The 18,217-nt window shown below is 38.6% G+C and overlaps 1 protein-coding gene across 1 annotated transcript; it reads left to right on the top strand.

The window, feature by feature from the left end:
* The first annotated feature begins 5,720 nt into the window (after positions 1-5,720).
* On the top strand, positions 5,721-16,735 carry LOC121414396 (lanC-like protein 3). The gene is made up of 5 exons (XM_041607557.1): positions 5,721-6,272; positions 10,436-10,565; positions 14,130-14,253; positions 14,918-15,133; positions 16,180-16,735. Exons 1-5 carry the CDS (start codon positions 5,848-5,850, stop codon positions 16,542-16,544), a joined length of 1,260 nt encoding a protein of 419 aa, XP_041463491.1. The 5' UTR covers positions 5,721-5,847; the 3' UTR covers positions 16,545-16,735.
* The last annotated feature ends 1,482 nt before the right edge of the window (positions 16,736-18,217 follow it).

Here is an 18,217-nt window from a genome sequence, read left to right as displayed (position 1 = left end):
AACAATCGACAACCAATGACACAAGAATGATACCGGAGCACAGTTTGATCTGACTCTAAAATACATAGAGCCAAAAATATTTTCAATATTTTACATTCCTTTGAGCCCCCCAGTGGCGTAGCTAGGATTTTTTTCCCGGGGGGGCACTGGGGGGTCCTTGCTTTTTCACGGGGGGGGGGGGCACCGGCCATTTTTCCGGTGTGTGCGTGTATGTGTCACAAAGGGAAGATCCGACTTTCGCCAATAGGGGAAGGGGCCCGAATTTATATTCCTATATTTTCCCCGATCAGTCACTTCTTACTTTTATTCTTATAAAACAACATAAACATGAAATAATCTCATAAGCCTTATGAAAAGTGCGAGCGCGAAGCGCGAGCGATTTTTTTTTTTACTTTCATGTATTTTTTCCTGAAAATTTAATTTTCTGGGCAATGTTATGTGTGATCCTGAACAAGATTCGTATGTAACTAGATGGTTACTGCGAACGCCAATATATTTCAATAATGCGAGCGCGAAGCGCGAGCAAATTTTTAGACATTCCGACCTAGAAATTGGTCATTCTAATTTTTGAAAATTGAGATTTTAGACCGAAAATTATCATTAATAATGCGAACGTGAATCATGAGTAGATGTGAAACTGGATAATTTAAGTACATTTTAAATAAAGAACATGCAGGCTATCGCGCATGTTTTAGATTTAGATCTAAAATCAATCTGGGCATTCTGAATACATTTGTTTAATGGAACATTATGGAATACACGTAGACAATATGAACTTGGCAAATTAAACAATATAACCACGCAGGGTGAGCTTAAAATGCTGATATGTAGACCATAAAACGGACATTTAACAGACCACTTAAATTTGTAAATGAAAAAAAGTAATGAAAGCTCGATGTCCGAGCTAAAATATGTTTTGTATATTGACTTCAAAACTTGTTCATATCAGCCTATTGAACAAGATATGAATCTCATCGAACAGGCAATTCTGGCGCGAAGCGTAAGCAAAAATTTTATATAGTAACATATGAGATTTGTTTTTTTAATTGCAAGTCTTCCTCCTCTTATTTTCCTCTTCTTCTTTTTTTTCTTCTGTCTTCTTCTTTTCCTTTTTCTTTTCTTCTTTCTCCCTTTTTCTTTTTTTTTTTGCTCTGCCAATTTTTTCTGGGGGGCACCTGGGGGGCACACCAAATCTCAGGGGGGGGCACGTGCCCCCCCAGGCCCCCCGTAGCTACGCCACTGGAGCCCCCCCCCCCCCCATAAAAAAAATGAATTGAAACTGCATCACAAAAACTATATTATATTGATTTCTTTTAATTCCGAAATACAAATTTGTTTGATTTTTTTCATTCAGACCCCCAGCCTCCAAAGACCAAAGTCCAAACAAACACTAAATATTCTCGTAAATAACGCAAGACAAAAAGACCAATCTTCTCGGGCTTAAGTGGAACAAAACACAAAATAAACAAATAACTAGACAATAAAATGCAATCTGTCAAATTATTTTCGGTGCAAAATACGGATATACCTCTCTCTCTTTAAACAGTGCGTAATAATAATAATAATAATAAATAGTTTCAGTAGAGAAATCTTATCCATACAACCTTAACCTCGAATCGGCTCCTCCTCCTCTATCCAGCTCCCCCCCCCCCCCTCGGACCCTCTCCCACTCCTCTTTCTTTTCCTCTTCAGCTCTCTCCCCTCCACATTCTCTTCTGCGCTTTCCATGATTTTGGGTTTGTTTAGGGCTTCCTATTCTGTTTTGATCTGAATTTATTTATTTATTTACTTATTTATTTATTTATTTATCTATTTATTTATTTATTTACCTATCTATGTATGTATGTATGTATGTATGTATGTATGTGTGTATGTATGTATGTATGTATGTATGTATGTATGTATGTATGTATGTATGTATGTATGTATTCATTTATCTATTTATTTTTTGGTTCATTTTTTATTTATTTTTTGTCAGGGGTCTTGCCCCGGTTATGTACATGATTTGTTTTGTTGTTTTTTGTCTTCTTTTTTCTTTTTTTATTGCACTTTCAATTCAATTCAAATAAAACATTTATTTTCTTCCATTTCATCACATATTTTTCTTGTAAAATATAAATAGGGCCTATGTACATGCTGGGTTTAAGGAAGAAGGTGTATAAAAGCTGAGGCTTGTGGCGGGACTACAGCAATAGACACTAATGATTGTTTAAAATTTCAATGGTATATAGGCATAAATAAAGAGTTGAAATTATTGAAACTTATCAATTTGCAACACTGAATAAAATCATATCTTGATGTCGAGTTATTTATTGCATGAAATTCACATATTAAACAAGTTGTTCTTTCGAATGCATCCCTTGTTTTTGTAATGTCTGTATTATATAACTTCAGACGATCTAGGGGATCTTCAAACGTCCACCTACCCAAAATATGCACCTCTTTAGCAAAGGATTGTATGTTTTACAAAGGACCAATATCATCTAGATCAAAATACCACGTTATGTTAAATCTATCATTTAATGTTTTTAAAAGGAGATATAAAAACCAAACTTATCTGTAAATATTCCAATAATGTTTGACCAAAGTTTCTTTTCTCTTTCCCCTTTCGTTATTAGAGTAATCATCTTTGTGTCATTATGTTCAAATTTGTATTTTCTCCCCTTTTATACTCAATCTGGTATTCAGTATCACTCAGTTTCCAGTTTTTGTGAATGTGGCAGCACCAATAATTGCCTTGTACTTGCCTCCTCACGCTTTCATAAAATTATGCATAAGGACTACTTTTTTTCCAAATGATATTCCCATGTTGTAAATTGTATTAAAGGTCAATTCCACCCCAGAAAGATGTTGATTTATCAAACTAGCATAATGCTGAAAATTTAATCAAAATCGGATGTAAAATAAGGAAGTTATGACATTTTAAAGTTTCGCTTATTTTACACTGATTGCATAAAATGCTATCAAAACAAAATTGCATCATACATAGTCGACCGGTGTGACCCACTTTCACCATTATACAGGTGCGCCTTCTTCAGTTGGCTACCGCGCTCTGTGCCCTGATTGGATAAAAGTTTTATTCCGCGCAGGTGCCATTGTGCTGTCACACTTATACGAACTTTTAGATTGTGACGTCACAATGGCACCCACGATCGAGGAGTAAAAACTTTCATCCAATCAGGGCGCGGTAACCAACGGATGGTGGAGACGCACCTGTTTGTCTAACTTTTACATCCATGCGGATGTTTCATTCTCATGACTGCGTACGTGTATGTGACATGCAGCGCAGAGGCTTCAATACATTATTTCGATCGAAAAAAGAAATACAATCACTTCACATCAGGATACTATGGAAGCTTAAAAGTGCCACCGAGATGTTGAGATAATTATCTCGGGAAGTCGACATCTTGATAGCAAAAGATAAGATGACGAGATCCCAGATCTCATCATGTCGACATCTTTAAGAAGAGATGATGAGATGACAAGATCCCGGATCTCATCATGTCAACATCTTTAAGAAGAGATGTTGAGATGACAAGATCCCGGATCTCATCATGTCAACATCTTGTAGAAGAGATGATGAGATGACATGATCATGGATCGAAGATCTTGTCATCTGACCATTTCTTCTAAAAGATGTCGACATGACGAGCTCCGAGATCTTGTCATCTCATCATCTCTTCTAAAAGATGACGACATGATGAGATCCGGGATCTTGTCATCTCATCATCTCTTCCAGAAGATGTTGACATGATGAGATCTGGGATCTTGTCATCTCATCATCTCTTCTAAAAGATGTTGACATGATGAGATTCGGGATCTTGTCATCTCATCATCTCTTCTAAAAGATGTTGACATGATGAGATTCGGGATCTTGTCATCTCATCATCTCTTCTAAAAGATGTCGACATGATGAGATCTGGGATCTCGTCATCTTATCTTTTACTATCAAGATGTCGACTTCCCGAGATAATTATCTCAACATCTCGGTGGCACTTTTAAGCTTCCATAGGATACGGATGAATATGATTTCTCCATGGCCCTGGGAAGCGGGGTTGCTGGTTTCAGCTGCACCCGGCCCGTGAGGGTGCTGCGTGTATTTTTTTGCATAGTCAACATCCCCCGGAATTCTGGTAGGTGTTAAAAAATTGAAAAATGCAAAAAAAAATTACTTATATTTGTAGTGGAACCTTTTTTTTTCTTGTCAAACTTTTCGGGACTAAAAATGGCCTTCAATTTGTAGTAGTGACCCCCTTCTTTTGTTTGTCAAATTTACATCAGCGGCTTCAGCGCACCCACTAAAAATCGTTCCCAGGGCCCTGGATTTCTCCTGTAGATATCAGTTCTTGGGTTGATTGCTATTATCCATCTAAACTTAAATGTGCATCTGGAATTAGCGGTATTTAAATATCTCATTCCATCAATTCGTCAATCCTATTTTAAACACTTTCAAATCACTTTGCCTCTACATTTTTTTATGTAGATTGTTCCAATTTCTTACTCGTGGAGTCAGAAATACAATAAAATCTGAGTTTATTTTTCATGAGAAGTTTTAGACTGTGTCCTCTGACTCTGTACTGCCGGTGTAAAAAAAAAAAACATAATATATATGTATATATTTCCGGCAGAATTCCAAGTCAACCCGTCAGAATGTTGAAGACTGCTGTATCATATCACCTCTTTGTAGATTGAGTGCTTTCGAACGTAATTTGGCTCTCGTATAGCTCTACAACGTACAAGCTTTGTTGCTCTTCATACTGCTGCAGCTTTTCTACGATCATCTTAATAATAATAGTCCAATTTATGAATGCCATATATGCAAGATGAGGTCGTGTGTTGAACAAAATGGGAAGCATTGATATTCTCGAAATTTTGACTTGATTTGATTTGCTTTCTGGATTTGCTTCATTCTGGTGGAAATCTAAAGTCCGACTCCGGGCTTTTCTTTCGTTTCCTGCCTTACATTTTCCAGCATAAATTTAATCTGTCCACTTATATTGTACAAGGTCGGTTTGGCTGCTATACATATAAGCTGCACAGAATCACTTCTCTAAAGATTTGTGTATCATCTGCAAATATGCTTGTATCATACCTGATTACTCAAACAGGTATTTGTGGCATGATTACAAAAATTGTAAAAGGATCGAACTCTTTGTTACTACATATTCCCGGCATAATTTCGACAGACATGCATAACCAGTTTCCAAAATGTTCTTTGTAAAACCGAAACATGGTTCTCTGATAATCTTGGGGATAATCCATGTACACTCTTCACATACCCCCCCCCCCAAAAAAAAAATAAATAAATAATAAAAAATCATATAGCCCCCAGCACGGGCCCCAGAATCTAGTACGTAGCCTGTTGGACATGATATGTTTTTATTTGGGATTTTTTATGCAAGAATAAAAGTGTGTAATAGTTAGGTCCATGTTATTAGAATCGGTTCTCAGATAGAGTGTTGAATCAGAATACATCTCTATCAGACTCTGTCTTTTCTCAAAATTTTTGTTTTGAACAAAAAATGTTGCCACTTCGTCTATGGGCCTCCCAAATTCTTGTTTATTTTCCGTTTCCCATGCGTTTATTTGAAAATTTAAGATGATCAAGCCAAGATTGTGACAATTATGCCAGTTATATTCATTTAGAGGAGCATCTTTCACCCAGCTCTAACCAAAAAAAATAGTGTAACTCCTGTGGGAAGTCTAAAACGATACAGTAACAAAAGGCGTGCCATATCTATTCACAGCCCGGCGCAATGTAAACAAACGCGAACAAAGTGAGCCACGAATTTGCGCCTTTTAAATGGCAATTATATTTGCGGCCTGAAGTACACAGTCAACTCCAACATGGCGGCCAGTGGCATGGCAAGGATGAGGTATTTTGAGAACAAAATGCCGGACTGTGGCTACGATCAGGAGGTCCAAATTCCAGTCGACCAGATCCGTGCTCGAATCGTAGCGGTAATCGAGGCTCTTCGGCAGAACGTGGTGGCGAACCAGCAGGCCTGCGAGGGTGGCGTGTATGTTGGAATCGCTGGAATCGCCTATGCGCTGCTGTACGTGGCTCAATCAAAACAGATCCCAGAGAAAGAGAGTGAATATTTAGAACTCGCTGAGCAGTATATAGCTCAAGCATTGGACTATGAAGAGAAAAAACGATCGCCAGAAACTCGATCAGCATTTCTTCTCGGATCAGCAGGAGTTTATGCAGTGGCATCTCTCTTGTACAGAGCGCTGGGAAAGGAAGAAAAGGTGCAAGAATACATCGGGAAGTAAGTATGAATCATTATGATGGGGGGGGGGGGACTTCTCCTAAAGCTACACACTTTGGTTAACAAGCAATAAAAATTCTCACAAGTTTTATATTTGAACAGATTAACTTAATCAAATTTTTGGTAAATATTTCTAAGGAAAGGGTCATTCACAAAAAAGCACCCAAAAAAGAAGAAAATGTAAAAAAAAATAGTACGTCCAGATTTACATATGAAACAAAATCCTGAGCTGTGTTTTCTGAACGCCTCTTGATGTGCTGCCAGAATTGGATGGGGTCCTAAAGAAAAGAAATGGTATTTCTTCTTTTCTTGTGTCTTGACTTCTTAAATGTTAACCCAGAAGGTAACCATAGCCTCATACAGGTAACATAAGCACCTCGAGGTGGTTACCAAAAACACCCAAGATTAAAGAAAAAAAAAGAAATCATGCACCCACCTCAATTCTAATGGATGAAGAAGACAGCAGAATCCTTATATTGAGGCAGGAGCCATACCCTCAAAAAGGGGGGGGGGGGGGAAGGCCATGTTCGTTCACTCGCTTTCAAAATTGCAAAAAAAAATGGCCTATAGATATGGCTTTTTCCCCAAGTACCATCTGCTTGTGGAATGTCCTGCCTACAACAGCGGTTTTGGCTCCTTCAACTGAGTCTTTCAGGAGCCACCTGGAACCACTCACCCTCAGTTAGCTCTCCAGTTGCAGTTGAGATGCAGTCTTTTTACTTGCACTATAGTTTAGTTTTGTTCAACTGCACCAAACGTCATGTGTTTTTGTGATTACGGCCTCAGCCAAGTACAACTTAGACCAAAAGCTTCGGTCTCTGTTTTGTTGGTTGTTCAGCTGAACTCCGTTGGCTTCACTCACCAAATACAGAGACCGAAGTTCTAGCACGATCTGTACAGGGGGCTCAATGGCCATATGTTTATGTACTTAAGATCGGATAAAACGGGGAAGTGAATTTGCGCGACGCAGAGGTAAGTCACTGTTTTTGTTCCTTTTAACTTCATTTTTCTCCGTTTTTGGGCAATTAATGCCAAGAGGGAATATAAATTTGCATTTTGGTCGCGTTAATTTTCAAAATTTTTATTCATTAAAGACAAAAATTGAAGAGCCCTGACGGGGGATTTTGCATTGCAAGTCCCCTAATGGTGGCTGCACGATAGCGAGCCGTCTGTGTACGAGGAGAAATAAAAAAAAATGTTAAAAAACTCCTCGAAACAGACGGCTGCCAGCTGTCTAAGTACAACTATACTCTGTAGTCTCTAACGAGGACTGTACTCAACAGAAGAAGTAGTATGGGATGGCGCATACGCAAAGAAAACCGATTTTCAAGCAAAATATGTAGACTCGGCCAAATTCGCACGTGCGCCCTTGGTATATTGATTGGCCAGTTCCGTATTATGTAGCCTACATGTATTTGGCAATTTAATGATGCGCGTACCGCCTTGACCAAACTCTGCGAAGTCTGTGTGTAGAGATAGGCCAGGTCATAAACACTACTTCTTTGGGGTGCATGGATTGCCCTGTATTAAGTTCATTGTGACGTACAGTACCAGACTTCACAATTCTTTGACTCACTGTTTCTTGTTAAAACCAGAGAACAATTGATTTAGTCCACAATAGATTCGGTCAACTGAATCTATTGTTCTCTGGTTTTTAACAGGTAATAGTGATTCCAAGAATTGTGACTGGTAAAAATAAATCACTGTAATTTGTTCATGAAAATTGACTGGTGTCACTATAAACGGAGCAGCTTCTATTTATAAAATTTTAATATGTATTTGTTTATGTTTTCTCTGACCAAAAAGTGACAATAATTTGCTCTGACTCTGTGTCCTTCCCTCGATCTACATGTTCTCTCGAGGTCAAGTTCAGTTGTCTGAGCGACACGATGTTTACTGGCTGCGAGCATTGTGTGTGTACATGTTTATTGCATAGAGATGTATGCAGCGTATTCTGTGTGGTGTATGCCATGTATATGGACATACACCGTTCAATGCGCTGCATGTACAAATTAAAAAGCCTTGTGTCAATGATGTGATCGGGGGGGGGGGGGGGGCACTCAGTATATAATGCATAGTGGGTATGTGCCGCAGAGGGGACCCCCATTTTTACACTCAAATTTCCGTTCCGAGGCATAGCTTTTTTGTCTTGTAAAGAAAAAGAACAAAGAAAGCCGCTCCAAGGCATAGCATTTTCTTCTTATCCAGAAGAAAGAAGAGAGAAATCCGCTCCAAAGCTTCATATATTTTTCGTTACGCCGCTCCGATCGCATCGATCTGCTACAATGAGCTGCAATTTTGGTGAAAAGCGGCCGCAGAGCTCAACCGGCGGTGGCCGCGCTAGCTGCATCATGCACGCATGACCGTTCCATAGGGATGCATACGCACTTACACGCTGGCGATCCGTTCCAAGGACCCCCGTTTTCACAAACATTTGTCGTTCCGAAGCCCGTTCCGAGGACCCTCCTTTTTACAACAAGCCCGCTCCAAGGCCCCCGTTTTTTGTCTCGCCCGCACACCCCCACCACTTTTTTGGTCGAGTGCCCCCCCCCTCCCCCCCCCCCCCCCCCCGATGTGATGAACCCAAAACTTTGATAGGACCAAACATTGTGCATTGATCAAAATTTGTAAAAAGAAAAAAAGGTCAAAAGAGGAGTGAAGAGAGCGAGCAAAAAAATTGACCCTGTATAAATTCTGGAATAGATGGAGACAATTCACTCCTTTCCTTTTCTTTTTTCTCTCAATATTATCTTGGTGTTTGAATTTTTTTTTAATACATGGCATTAATAAGTGAGAAAAGAATTAGAAAGATACACGCACAATGGCTTGTCCAATACTGTGTGCGCCTCACTGGCGACTGACTGGAATACTCCCCAGGGAGTGGAGGACGTGCACACATTGTGTGCGGGAATGACTGATCGAATCCAATGACCGGGTATATCTGTAAAGCGCTTAGACCCGTCGTTCCGATGTACATGTATTAAGCGCTACAGTGTATAAAAGTGGAATATTATTATTGAAAGAGGGATTGAGGGTAATTTCTCAGGTTAACAAGACAAAAACAATATTTGCTTGTTTTTGTGAATATGGTTTGACAGTGAACTTATATATGTACTATGTTTTCAAGGAAGAACAATGACAGATTTGAAGAAAAGACACTTCTAGTAAATGTTTTCAAACAGTTTTCTTTGTAATTTCATGATCACATGCATCACCCTCTAGGTGTTGATCATGGGAGAATAATCCCCTTTCCGTGGGGGGGGGGGGGGGGCTGTATTATCATCCCACTGATAATCACTGGTATAATGTTATTATCATGACAAAGAGAGTAGAAGATGACATGATGATGGTAGCGATGATTATTGTATACATGTGTGCGCATGGCCATTGATTTTATTGTTCTCGCAATTTTCTTTTTATTGTTATTGAATATAACCATTCCTTTCAGAAACTGAAACAGATGGAAGGAGACTGAAAAAAATCCCATGATGACATGATAAAATGTTTAAAGAGAAGTGAGAACTGAAATTTAAAAGAGGGTATAGAACCGTGACAACTTAAAATGGCAAATTTTCAGGGACTAATAAAACATTTCAGTTCTTGCATTGTGGATTTTGTCCTTGAAAAGTTGTGTAACAAATAAAGCCAACATGGACTTAAACTCCAGTCTTAGGGACTACACCATCCTCCTTCCCCCCCCCCTGAAAAAGTTTCATGAATGTCTAGAAAAGGAAAGAAATATAAAGAAAACCAAAGGGGAAAGGGTGAAACATCTTTTTTTTTTCAAAATCTACCACAAAATTTGACTTTTGTATTAAAAGGTCAAAATTGGCTCTCTTGTTTCACTCACAGATTTCTATTTAAATACATGTAAATTATGGTGAATATCACTCTGGGATCATTAAATCATTAAACTTTTTTCTCCATATTTTGTATGTGCCTTCTGTTTTTTGAATACCTTATTTTAATTGTACATCGTAAAATTTAAATGCCTTGGCCTCGGTCTTGAGGTTTTCATAAACCTTGGCCTTGGGTTTCTAAGCCATGGCCCAGGCCTTGGCTTTGGGTATTTAAGTCTTGGCCTTGACTACAACACTGGTACATTAAAAGTCGTGTCAAACGTTAAAAGTTGAGCTAAATGTCACATTGATATTGTTTTGCAGATATGCAGGTCTAGCAGGGATATGTTGTCAGCCCGGTGATTATCTTGGCTGTGGATCAGACGAAGTACTGGTAGGAAGAGCGGGGTATTTATGTGGAGCGGAAATGCTCACCAAGAAACTCGGTCAACAGGTCAGTATACTGCATTCATCTGAAAGGGCATTCCAGTCCACCCCAATCTACAGGTTCAGTAAAAGGGGATTTCTTTGCTGAATCATAAGTAACAACTGTCGGGCAATTCCGTAAAATAATCAACCTTTTTGTACATCCGACCCCCATTTTTCTCAACTTTTACTTCACTTCATTAACTGACCTAGGGCCTGTTGCAGAAAGAGTTGCAATCAATCACAACTCTAAAAATCTTGCGCAACTTGATTTTCAACCAATCAACAGCGCGCATTTTGGACTTGCGATTGATTTTTTGGCTTGCGTTTAAACGCAACTCATTCTGCAACGGCCCCCAAGTCATGATCATTTGAGAGCATTACAGACTGTCAAAAGAACCAGACATCAGAGACGGGAAATTTCATGAAGGTCCCACAAACATGGGGTCGGACGTACATATTCTATGTAATTGCCCAGAATTAATAAAACTCTCAGGCCTGCATTCAATGGGGGCGTGGTGGTTATGACTCTCGTCTTTCAGTCAGAGGGACATGGGTTTGATTCCAAGCCACGGTGTGTTTTCCTTCAGCAAGAAATTCATCCACACTATGGTACACTCAATCCAGGTATGAAGGTGAATGGGTACCTGGTAGGAATTTATTCCTTGAAATGCAGAGCGCGTAACAGATGCTGTGCTAAATCCAGGGTAATTACATGTATGCTGCATTTCTTGATAAAGCAAGTGTTAAGTGCTATTCAAAGGAGAATGAAACCATTGGAACAAGATAGCTTGTGTGAAAACAGAAAAATCAAAGAAACAGATCAACAAAAGTTTGAGAAAAATCTGACAATAAATGAGAAAGTTATGAGCATTTAAATATTGCAATCACTAATGCTATGGAGATCCTCCCATTGGCAATGCGAGAAGGATGTGTGATGTCACTGATGAACAACTCTCCCCATTACTTTAGTATATATTTCACTTGAATTGCCTCTTTTATCACATCTATCGATAGATCATGTGTTCTTTCTACATGAGGGCATGTAATACATATTTTTTTTAAATACATCATGGATAAAGAGTTTGTATCATCATAAGAAAAAGCAAAAAGAGACATTTTGGGGGTATTTTATAGTCCACCAAAGGGAAAGTTGTTCATCAGTGACATCACACATCCTTGTCGCATTGCCAATGGGAGGATCTCCATTGAATTAGTGATTGCAATATTTAAATGCTCATAACTTTCTCATTTATTGTCCGATTTTTCTCAAACTTTCTTTATTCTTATTCTTTGATTTTTCTGTTTCTACACAAGCCTATTTGTTCCAAAGGTTTCATTCCCCTTTAAGCAAGTTTTATTATATTCAGAGCCTGGGATGTGATTTAAAGCACTAGCAGCACTGTGCAACCACCTTACTTGTGTTGTAACACACAACATAACATCCAAAAATCTTTCAAACACATTGTAACCCATAACCCCCCCCCCCAAAAAAAAAACCCAACCCACCATCTAATCAAATGAATGATACATACGTATGTCTTTCCAGGTGAGGTGAATGGGCACCAGGGCCCTGTCTTCCAACGAGTTTCGATTGATCCGATCAATCGTAACTATGGATGGCCAGCAACGTCATCATCTATTGTGCATGTTTGTTCAAAATATTTTCTAGCTGTGATGTATATATATTCATGCATTCATTGTTGTCTCACCTGCATAGCAGAGTGAGACTATAGGTGCCGCTTTTCCGATGGCGGCGGCGTCAACATCAAATCTTAACCTAAGGTTAAGTTTTTGAAATGACATCATAACTTAGAAAGTATATGGACCTAGTTCATGAAAATTGGCCATAAGGTTAATCAAGTATTACTGAACATCCTATTAGAGTTTCATGTCACATGACCAAGGTCAAAGGTCATTTAGGGTCAATGAACTTAGACCATGTTGGGGGAATCAACATCAAAATCTTAACCTGAGGTTAAGTTTTTGAAATGTCATCATAACTTAGAAAATATATGGACCTAGTTCATTAAACCTGGACATAAGGTTAATCAAGTATCACCAAACATCCTGCATGAGTTTCACATCACATGACCAAGGTCAAAGGTCATGTGGAGCGTTGTGGCCCAGTGGATTAGTCTTCTGACTTTGAAACAGAGGGTCGTGGGTTCGAATCCCAGCCATGGCGTAATTTTCCTTCAGCAAGAAATTTATCCACACTGTGCTACACTCAACCCAGGTGAGATGAATGGGTACCCGGTAGGAAGAAATTCCTTGAATGCTTTGAGCGCCTAGGCAGCCCAGCTAAAGCCGGGGTAATAATGATAGCAGGGCCCGCTGGGAGAACAGTTTTCGGAACTGAAGTGGCTTCCCTGGGTAAATATACCTATATTATTATTATTATTTAGGGTCAATGAACTTTGGCCAATTTGGGGGTATCTGTTGAATTACAATCAAAACTTTAAAAGTTTTTGGATCTGATTCATGAAACTTGGACATAATAGTAATCAAGTATCACTGAACATCCTGTGCAAGTTTCAGGTCACATGATCAAGGTCAAAGGTCATTTAGGGTCAATGAACTTTGGCCGAATTGGGGGTATTTGTTGAATTACCATCATAACTTTGAAAGTATGTTGGTCTAGTTCATAAAACTTGGACATAAGAGTAATCAAGTATCACTGAACATCCTGTGCGCATTTTAGGTCACATGACCAAGGTCAAAGGTCAATGAACTTTGGCCATAATGGGGGTATCTTTTGAATTACCATCATAACTTTGCAAGTTTATTGATCTGACTTTTGAAACTTGGACATAAGAGTAATCAAGTATCACTGAATATCCTGTGCAAGATTCAGGTCACATGATCAAGGTCAAAGGTCATGTGAGATCAATGAACTTTGGCCACATTGGGGGTATTTGTTGAATTACCATCCTATCTCTGTAAGTGTATTGGTCTAATTTGAAGAGTAACCTTGTATCACTGAACATCTTGTGTGAGTTATAGTAGTTTTCAAAGTCAGCACTGCTGCTATGTTGAATAGCGTGATGCAGATGAGACGGCCAGAGGCATTCCACTTGTTTTCTTAAAAATTCGCTGCGCTTCTCTTTGCATACCGAGGACATTGCGCAAGTTTTCGTAGAAAAAATTATGGCACTGAAATGGATTTCCATAGTAACGATTGATCGGATCAATCGTAACTCTTTGTAAGACGTGGCCCTGGTAGGAGGTCACTTTCAAAATCTGTCACATTGGATCCGTTGTGATCAATCTTTATTCTCTTGTGTTTCTTTTGAGTTTTACATGTAAAGGGAAATGGACTGCTCATGATCAATCTCATTTTCTTGTATCGTTCAGTTAGCATCAGGGTGACTTTCACAAATCTGTGGAGCCATACATGTAGTGAACTCTTTCTGATTGTCATTAATCTTATTTTCTTGTGTTACCAGTACTTTTGGGGGTTTTAATGAAAGGGACTGTTTGTGATTAGTCTTATTATCTTGTGTAGGTTTTGTGTGATGAGGTGGCTTTCACTTGTCTGTTGAGAGATAAAGAACTGCTCGTAATTAATCTTAATTTCTTGTGCCCTTAGGTTCTGAGTGATGAAGTGACTTTCATGATCTGTCGAGCCATAGTAGATTCTGGTCGGAACTATTCACAAAGGCATAAATCACAATCACCGCTAATGTATGCATACTACCAGACAGAATATTTAGGTAGGTTCGTGAAATGATTACATTGGTATAGAACAATCATGCATTCTAGAAGAAGGAGAGGAGGAGGAGGAGAAAAAGAAGAAGGATGAGGGGGAGAAAGAGAAGGAGGAAAAGAAGAAGAAAAAGAAAAATGAAGAAGAAGAGGAAGAGGAAGAAAAAGAGGAGGAAAAAAGGGAGGGAAAAAAGGAGGAAAAAAATGAGGTCATATTTCACCCATGGAAGCCTTTTCTCTTTTGTACATTTTATATATGAGAAAAAATCTCCAAATCCTCCCTGTACATGTATGAGAGTGAAAAAACTTTGCCAATCATTAGAAAAATTATTTACATATAAAGCGGTACCCTCTTTTCCAGTGCAGTACAATTACAGACTTACACATATATATATACTTGTTACCTTTCAAATGCCCTTGGCTATGCCATGGGCATAGTAATTAGAATTGTTCTATTAAGGTATAAGACACCATTCTCACTTCCTTCCTACTGGAAACTAGTGCAAAACATGTCACGCTAGCAATATGATCTTCCAATCTGGTATCTTGAACCAGTTTCCAGTAAACTAGTTTTAGAAAGTGCAATGTGAAAAGGGTCTAATTCCTAATCTTGCGCTCATTGATGTGTATTATTTGTGTGCTAATCCACGATGACACGTTGATTCAAATTAGGTGCTGCACATGGCCTTTCTGGAATCGTCCAGATGCTGCTCAACTATCCAACCTTCGTCAAGTCCGACCCGTCTATCGAGGCCGACGTCAGGAACACAGTGGATTATCTAATCTCCTGTAGATCACCGGATTACAACATCCCACCCACTGTAGCCGAGTGTGTCCAGCAACGTCCTCCCGAGCATCAACTCGTACATTGGTGTCATGGTGCACCGGGTAAATATCTGTTGTTATTTAGGTGGTCTGTCTTTGACAGATCACCTCTTAATTTCGTCAGAATTTTCTTCTTCTTATTATTATTTTTAATGATTTTTTGTCGCCAAGATATCTCAAAATGGACTTGGTCAATTTCATTGAATTTCATGTCATTTATAGCATCTGTCATGGACACGTCAGAATAAACTTTTCAAGGTCATCAGGTCTTGATGACGTCATCTAGGTGCCATTTTGTAAAATCACATTATCAGTCATATCTCCATTATCAATTATGAAAAATCTATCAAATTAACATCACATCAACTTCAGGTCAAGGGTCATCAGGTCATGTCATCAAAGGTCATCTGGAGGTCACGACGCGCGCATCAAACTTTTAAAATGCTCAAAATCACTTTTCGACCAAACTAGAGTACGTTTTAGGTCATTCTAAGCATTTCAAAAATCTATCCCATCCCTAGCAATCAAAAAGAGAGAAAAGTTTAATTGAACAAGTCATATCTGCTTATCACATAATGGCATCACTTAATAAGATCAAATTTGGTCGTTGACATGCGACTTGCATGTAGTTCATATATGACGTAATTGAGTTTCGTTATGCTCTTATGCTGCGCATCGCATTGTTGTATGCATTGTATATTTCACGCATTGGCGAATTTTGTACAGAAGCCTATGGGATGATCTGATTTCGGTTATTCTAGGGATACGCTCTGATACTGCACAGGCAATTAATGCAGACCAAATAGACGTTTTAATGTATGGCTAAAATGCTCTTTATAGATGATAATGGATTTTACCCTAGATTTATTGCCCTAGATGTCATACATATTTGTAATGAGTAGGGTATATTACGAGGTATTGACGTAATAATGATTAGAAAAAATAGATGCTGTTTTTTTATTCCCTCTTTTATTTTGCTCCTCTCCCTTTTGTATGAGAGGGATGAACATTTATTTTTCCTCTCAACCATTTTTTTAATGGGGGGTGGGGGCTACTCCCAGCTTCCAGTGCCCATGGTATAAAATAGCAAATATTGTTGTTTGTTTCAGGTATTATCTATCTGTTTGCCAAGGCTTTCCTCCTCTGGAAGGACCCCATGCACCTCATCGCGAGCAGAAAATGCGCCGACCTGACCTGGCAGAAGGGGCTCCTCAGGAAAGGCCCCGGTATCTGCCACGGCATCACCGGCAACGGCTACGTCTTCCTACTCACCTACCGCCTGACCGGGGATTGCAAGTTCATCCACAGAGCCCTGCAGTTCTCTGAGTTCATGCAGACGGAGGAGTTTGTGAAGGGGGCGAGGTGTCCGGACGCTCCGTTAAGTTTGTTCGAGGGCTGGGCTGGTGCAGTTTGCTTTCTCACTGATCTTCTTCAGCCACACAATGCAGAATTTCCCTTCTTTGATGTGTTCTAATGATCTCTAATTACCATGGAAAGTCAGTATACGGAGGTCCTTGACCTGTTGGAGATTGGGTGTATATGAAAAATATGCATTATTGCATTATTTGCCGGTCTCCAATGGGTTAATTATCCTGAATGACAAGTCCGCCTCAACAACTTGATTTGAATGAATAATGTCAAATCGAACAAGCATAGCATGATTTACAAAGAGAATTTCATTAAAATCAGATGTAGTTTGGGAAAAAGAATGACGGGGCCCTGGGAACAATCTTTGTCTTGCCTGCATAGCAGACTATAGGTGCTGCTTTTCAGACGGCGACGGCAGCAGTGTCAACATTGGGGGGGAGGGCCTAAATCACCCAAACCACCCCTGCTTCCCGGGGGAGGGGGCTGTCACAAATGGACAATTTAGTCAGAGTGTGCCGGTGTACTGTATGAGTTGCCAGCTGTTTTTGCATTTTTATCCCATTTCTTTAATATCAAGCACAAATTAGCAAACATAATATATATCATGAATTGAAATTATTTATGTTGTTAACAAAAGGCAATTCTTTGAAGGATAAGTCCACCCTAATGCCAAGTTGATTTGAATAAAAAGAGAAAACTCCAACAAACGTAACACTGGAAATTTCATCAAAATCGGGTGTAAAATAAAAAAAGTTTTGACATTTTTTTTTATTTTCTCAAAACAGTTATGTGTACACCCTTGTTGGTGTACAAATGAAGAGACTGATGACATCATTCATTCACTATTTCATTTGTATTTCATTATATGACATATTCTAATTTTCTCATCGTCATGTGAAACAAAGTTAAATTTCTTCTTGAACATGTAGAACTACCTTTCAATGTTTAAACATTTTTTGGTTGGGTCAAGTTGGTCCTTATTGTTAAATCTGTAAAAAAAATATTTTGAAATACTGTATATTTCAAATATTAAAAAACATAAGCGATAGTGAGTGAGGGACATTGTCGTCTTACTTACAGGTCACTGAGTTGTGCATATCACTTTGTGCAAATAAGATAATTTTTAACATGTCATAAATTTCTTGGTTTACGTCAGATTTTAATGAAAATTTCCGCATTAAAAGGGAAGTTTGAAGCTAGTTTGATTTTTCTCTATTTATTCAAATCAACATTTTTCTGGTGTGGACTTGACCTTAGAATAAAGAAATGGGAATGGGTAATATGCTGGCGAAAACGTTCAGATATGAAAGCCCCTATAGTGTTATGCTTGTCTGAATTTTTTCTTTTCTATTCAAGTCACCTGGTTCATTTGAATGTTCGGTTTTGGCTTGCCATTTATGAGCTAGTATGGGGACTATCATCTAGTTATACAAGTTCTCCGTATACTGATTTTCTTTATTCTATGTACATGACAAGTAGGGGCGACAATTTTTCAAGAAAAGTAAAATAGGAACGGAAATGGAACAATTTGCCATTTTAACAAAGTCCTTTGTAATAAAAAAATGACATTTTCTAAATAGAAGTAAACCCTAATCATTTCAACAATCCTGTTATATTTTCAGGCTGTTGAAAAAGAACCTATGGTTGACCCAATTATTTCAGTCTTCATGCTAGATAACGTACGTGTAAATCACATGTCAATTCAATATTTCCACTTGCATTTGCAGAAAGACTTTGGTAAAACACAAATTTTTGTTTATTTTCTGAAAATAGATTTTA

This window comes from Lytechinus variegatus, chromosome 4 (assembly GCF_018143015.1).
Source record: "Lytechinus variegatus isolate NC3 chromosome 4, Lvar_3.0, whole genome shotgun sequence".
Classification (NCBI taxonomy): Eukaryota; Metazoa; Echinodermata; class Echinoidea; order Temnopleuroida; family Toxopneustidae; genus Lytechinus; species Lytechinus variegatus.
This window is presented reverse-complemented; position numbering and strand designations above follow the sequence as displayed.

What these genes read in the sequence shown, in the direction of transcription:
- LOC121414396 (XM_041607557.1), top strand. Translation starts at nt 5,848, where the DNA reads ATGGCGGCCAGTGGCATGGCAAGGATGAGGTATTTTGAGAACAAAATG. An exon ending in CTACCAGACAGAATATTTAG is followed by an intron (nt 14,254 to 14,917) that starts GTAGGTTCGTGA and finishes GATTCAAATTAG; the next exon opens with GTGCTGCACATGGCCTTTCT. An exon ending in TTGGTGTCATGGTGCACCGG is followed by an intron (nt 15,134 to 16,179) that starts GTAAATATCTGT and finishes TGTTTGTTTCAG; the next exon opens with GTATTATCTATCTGTTTGCC.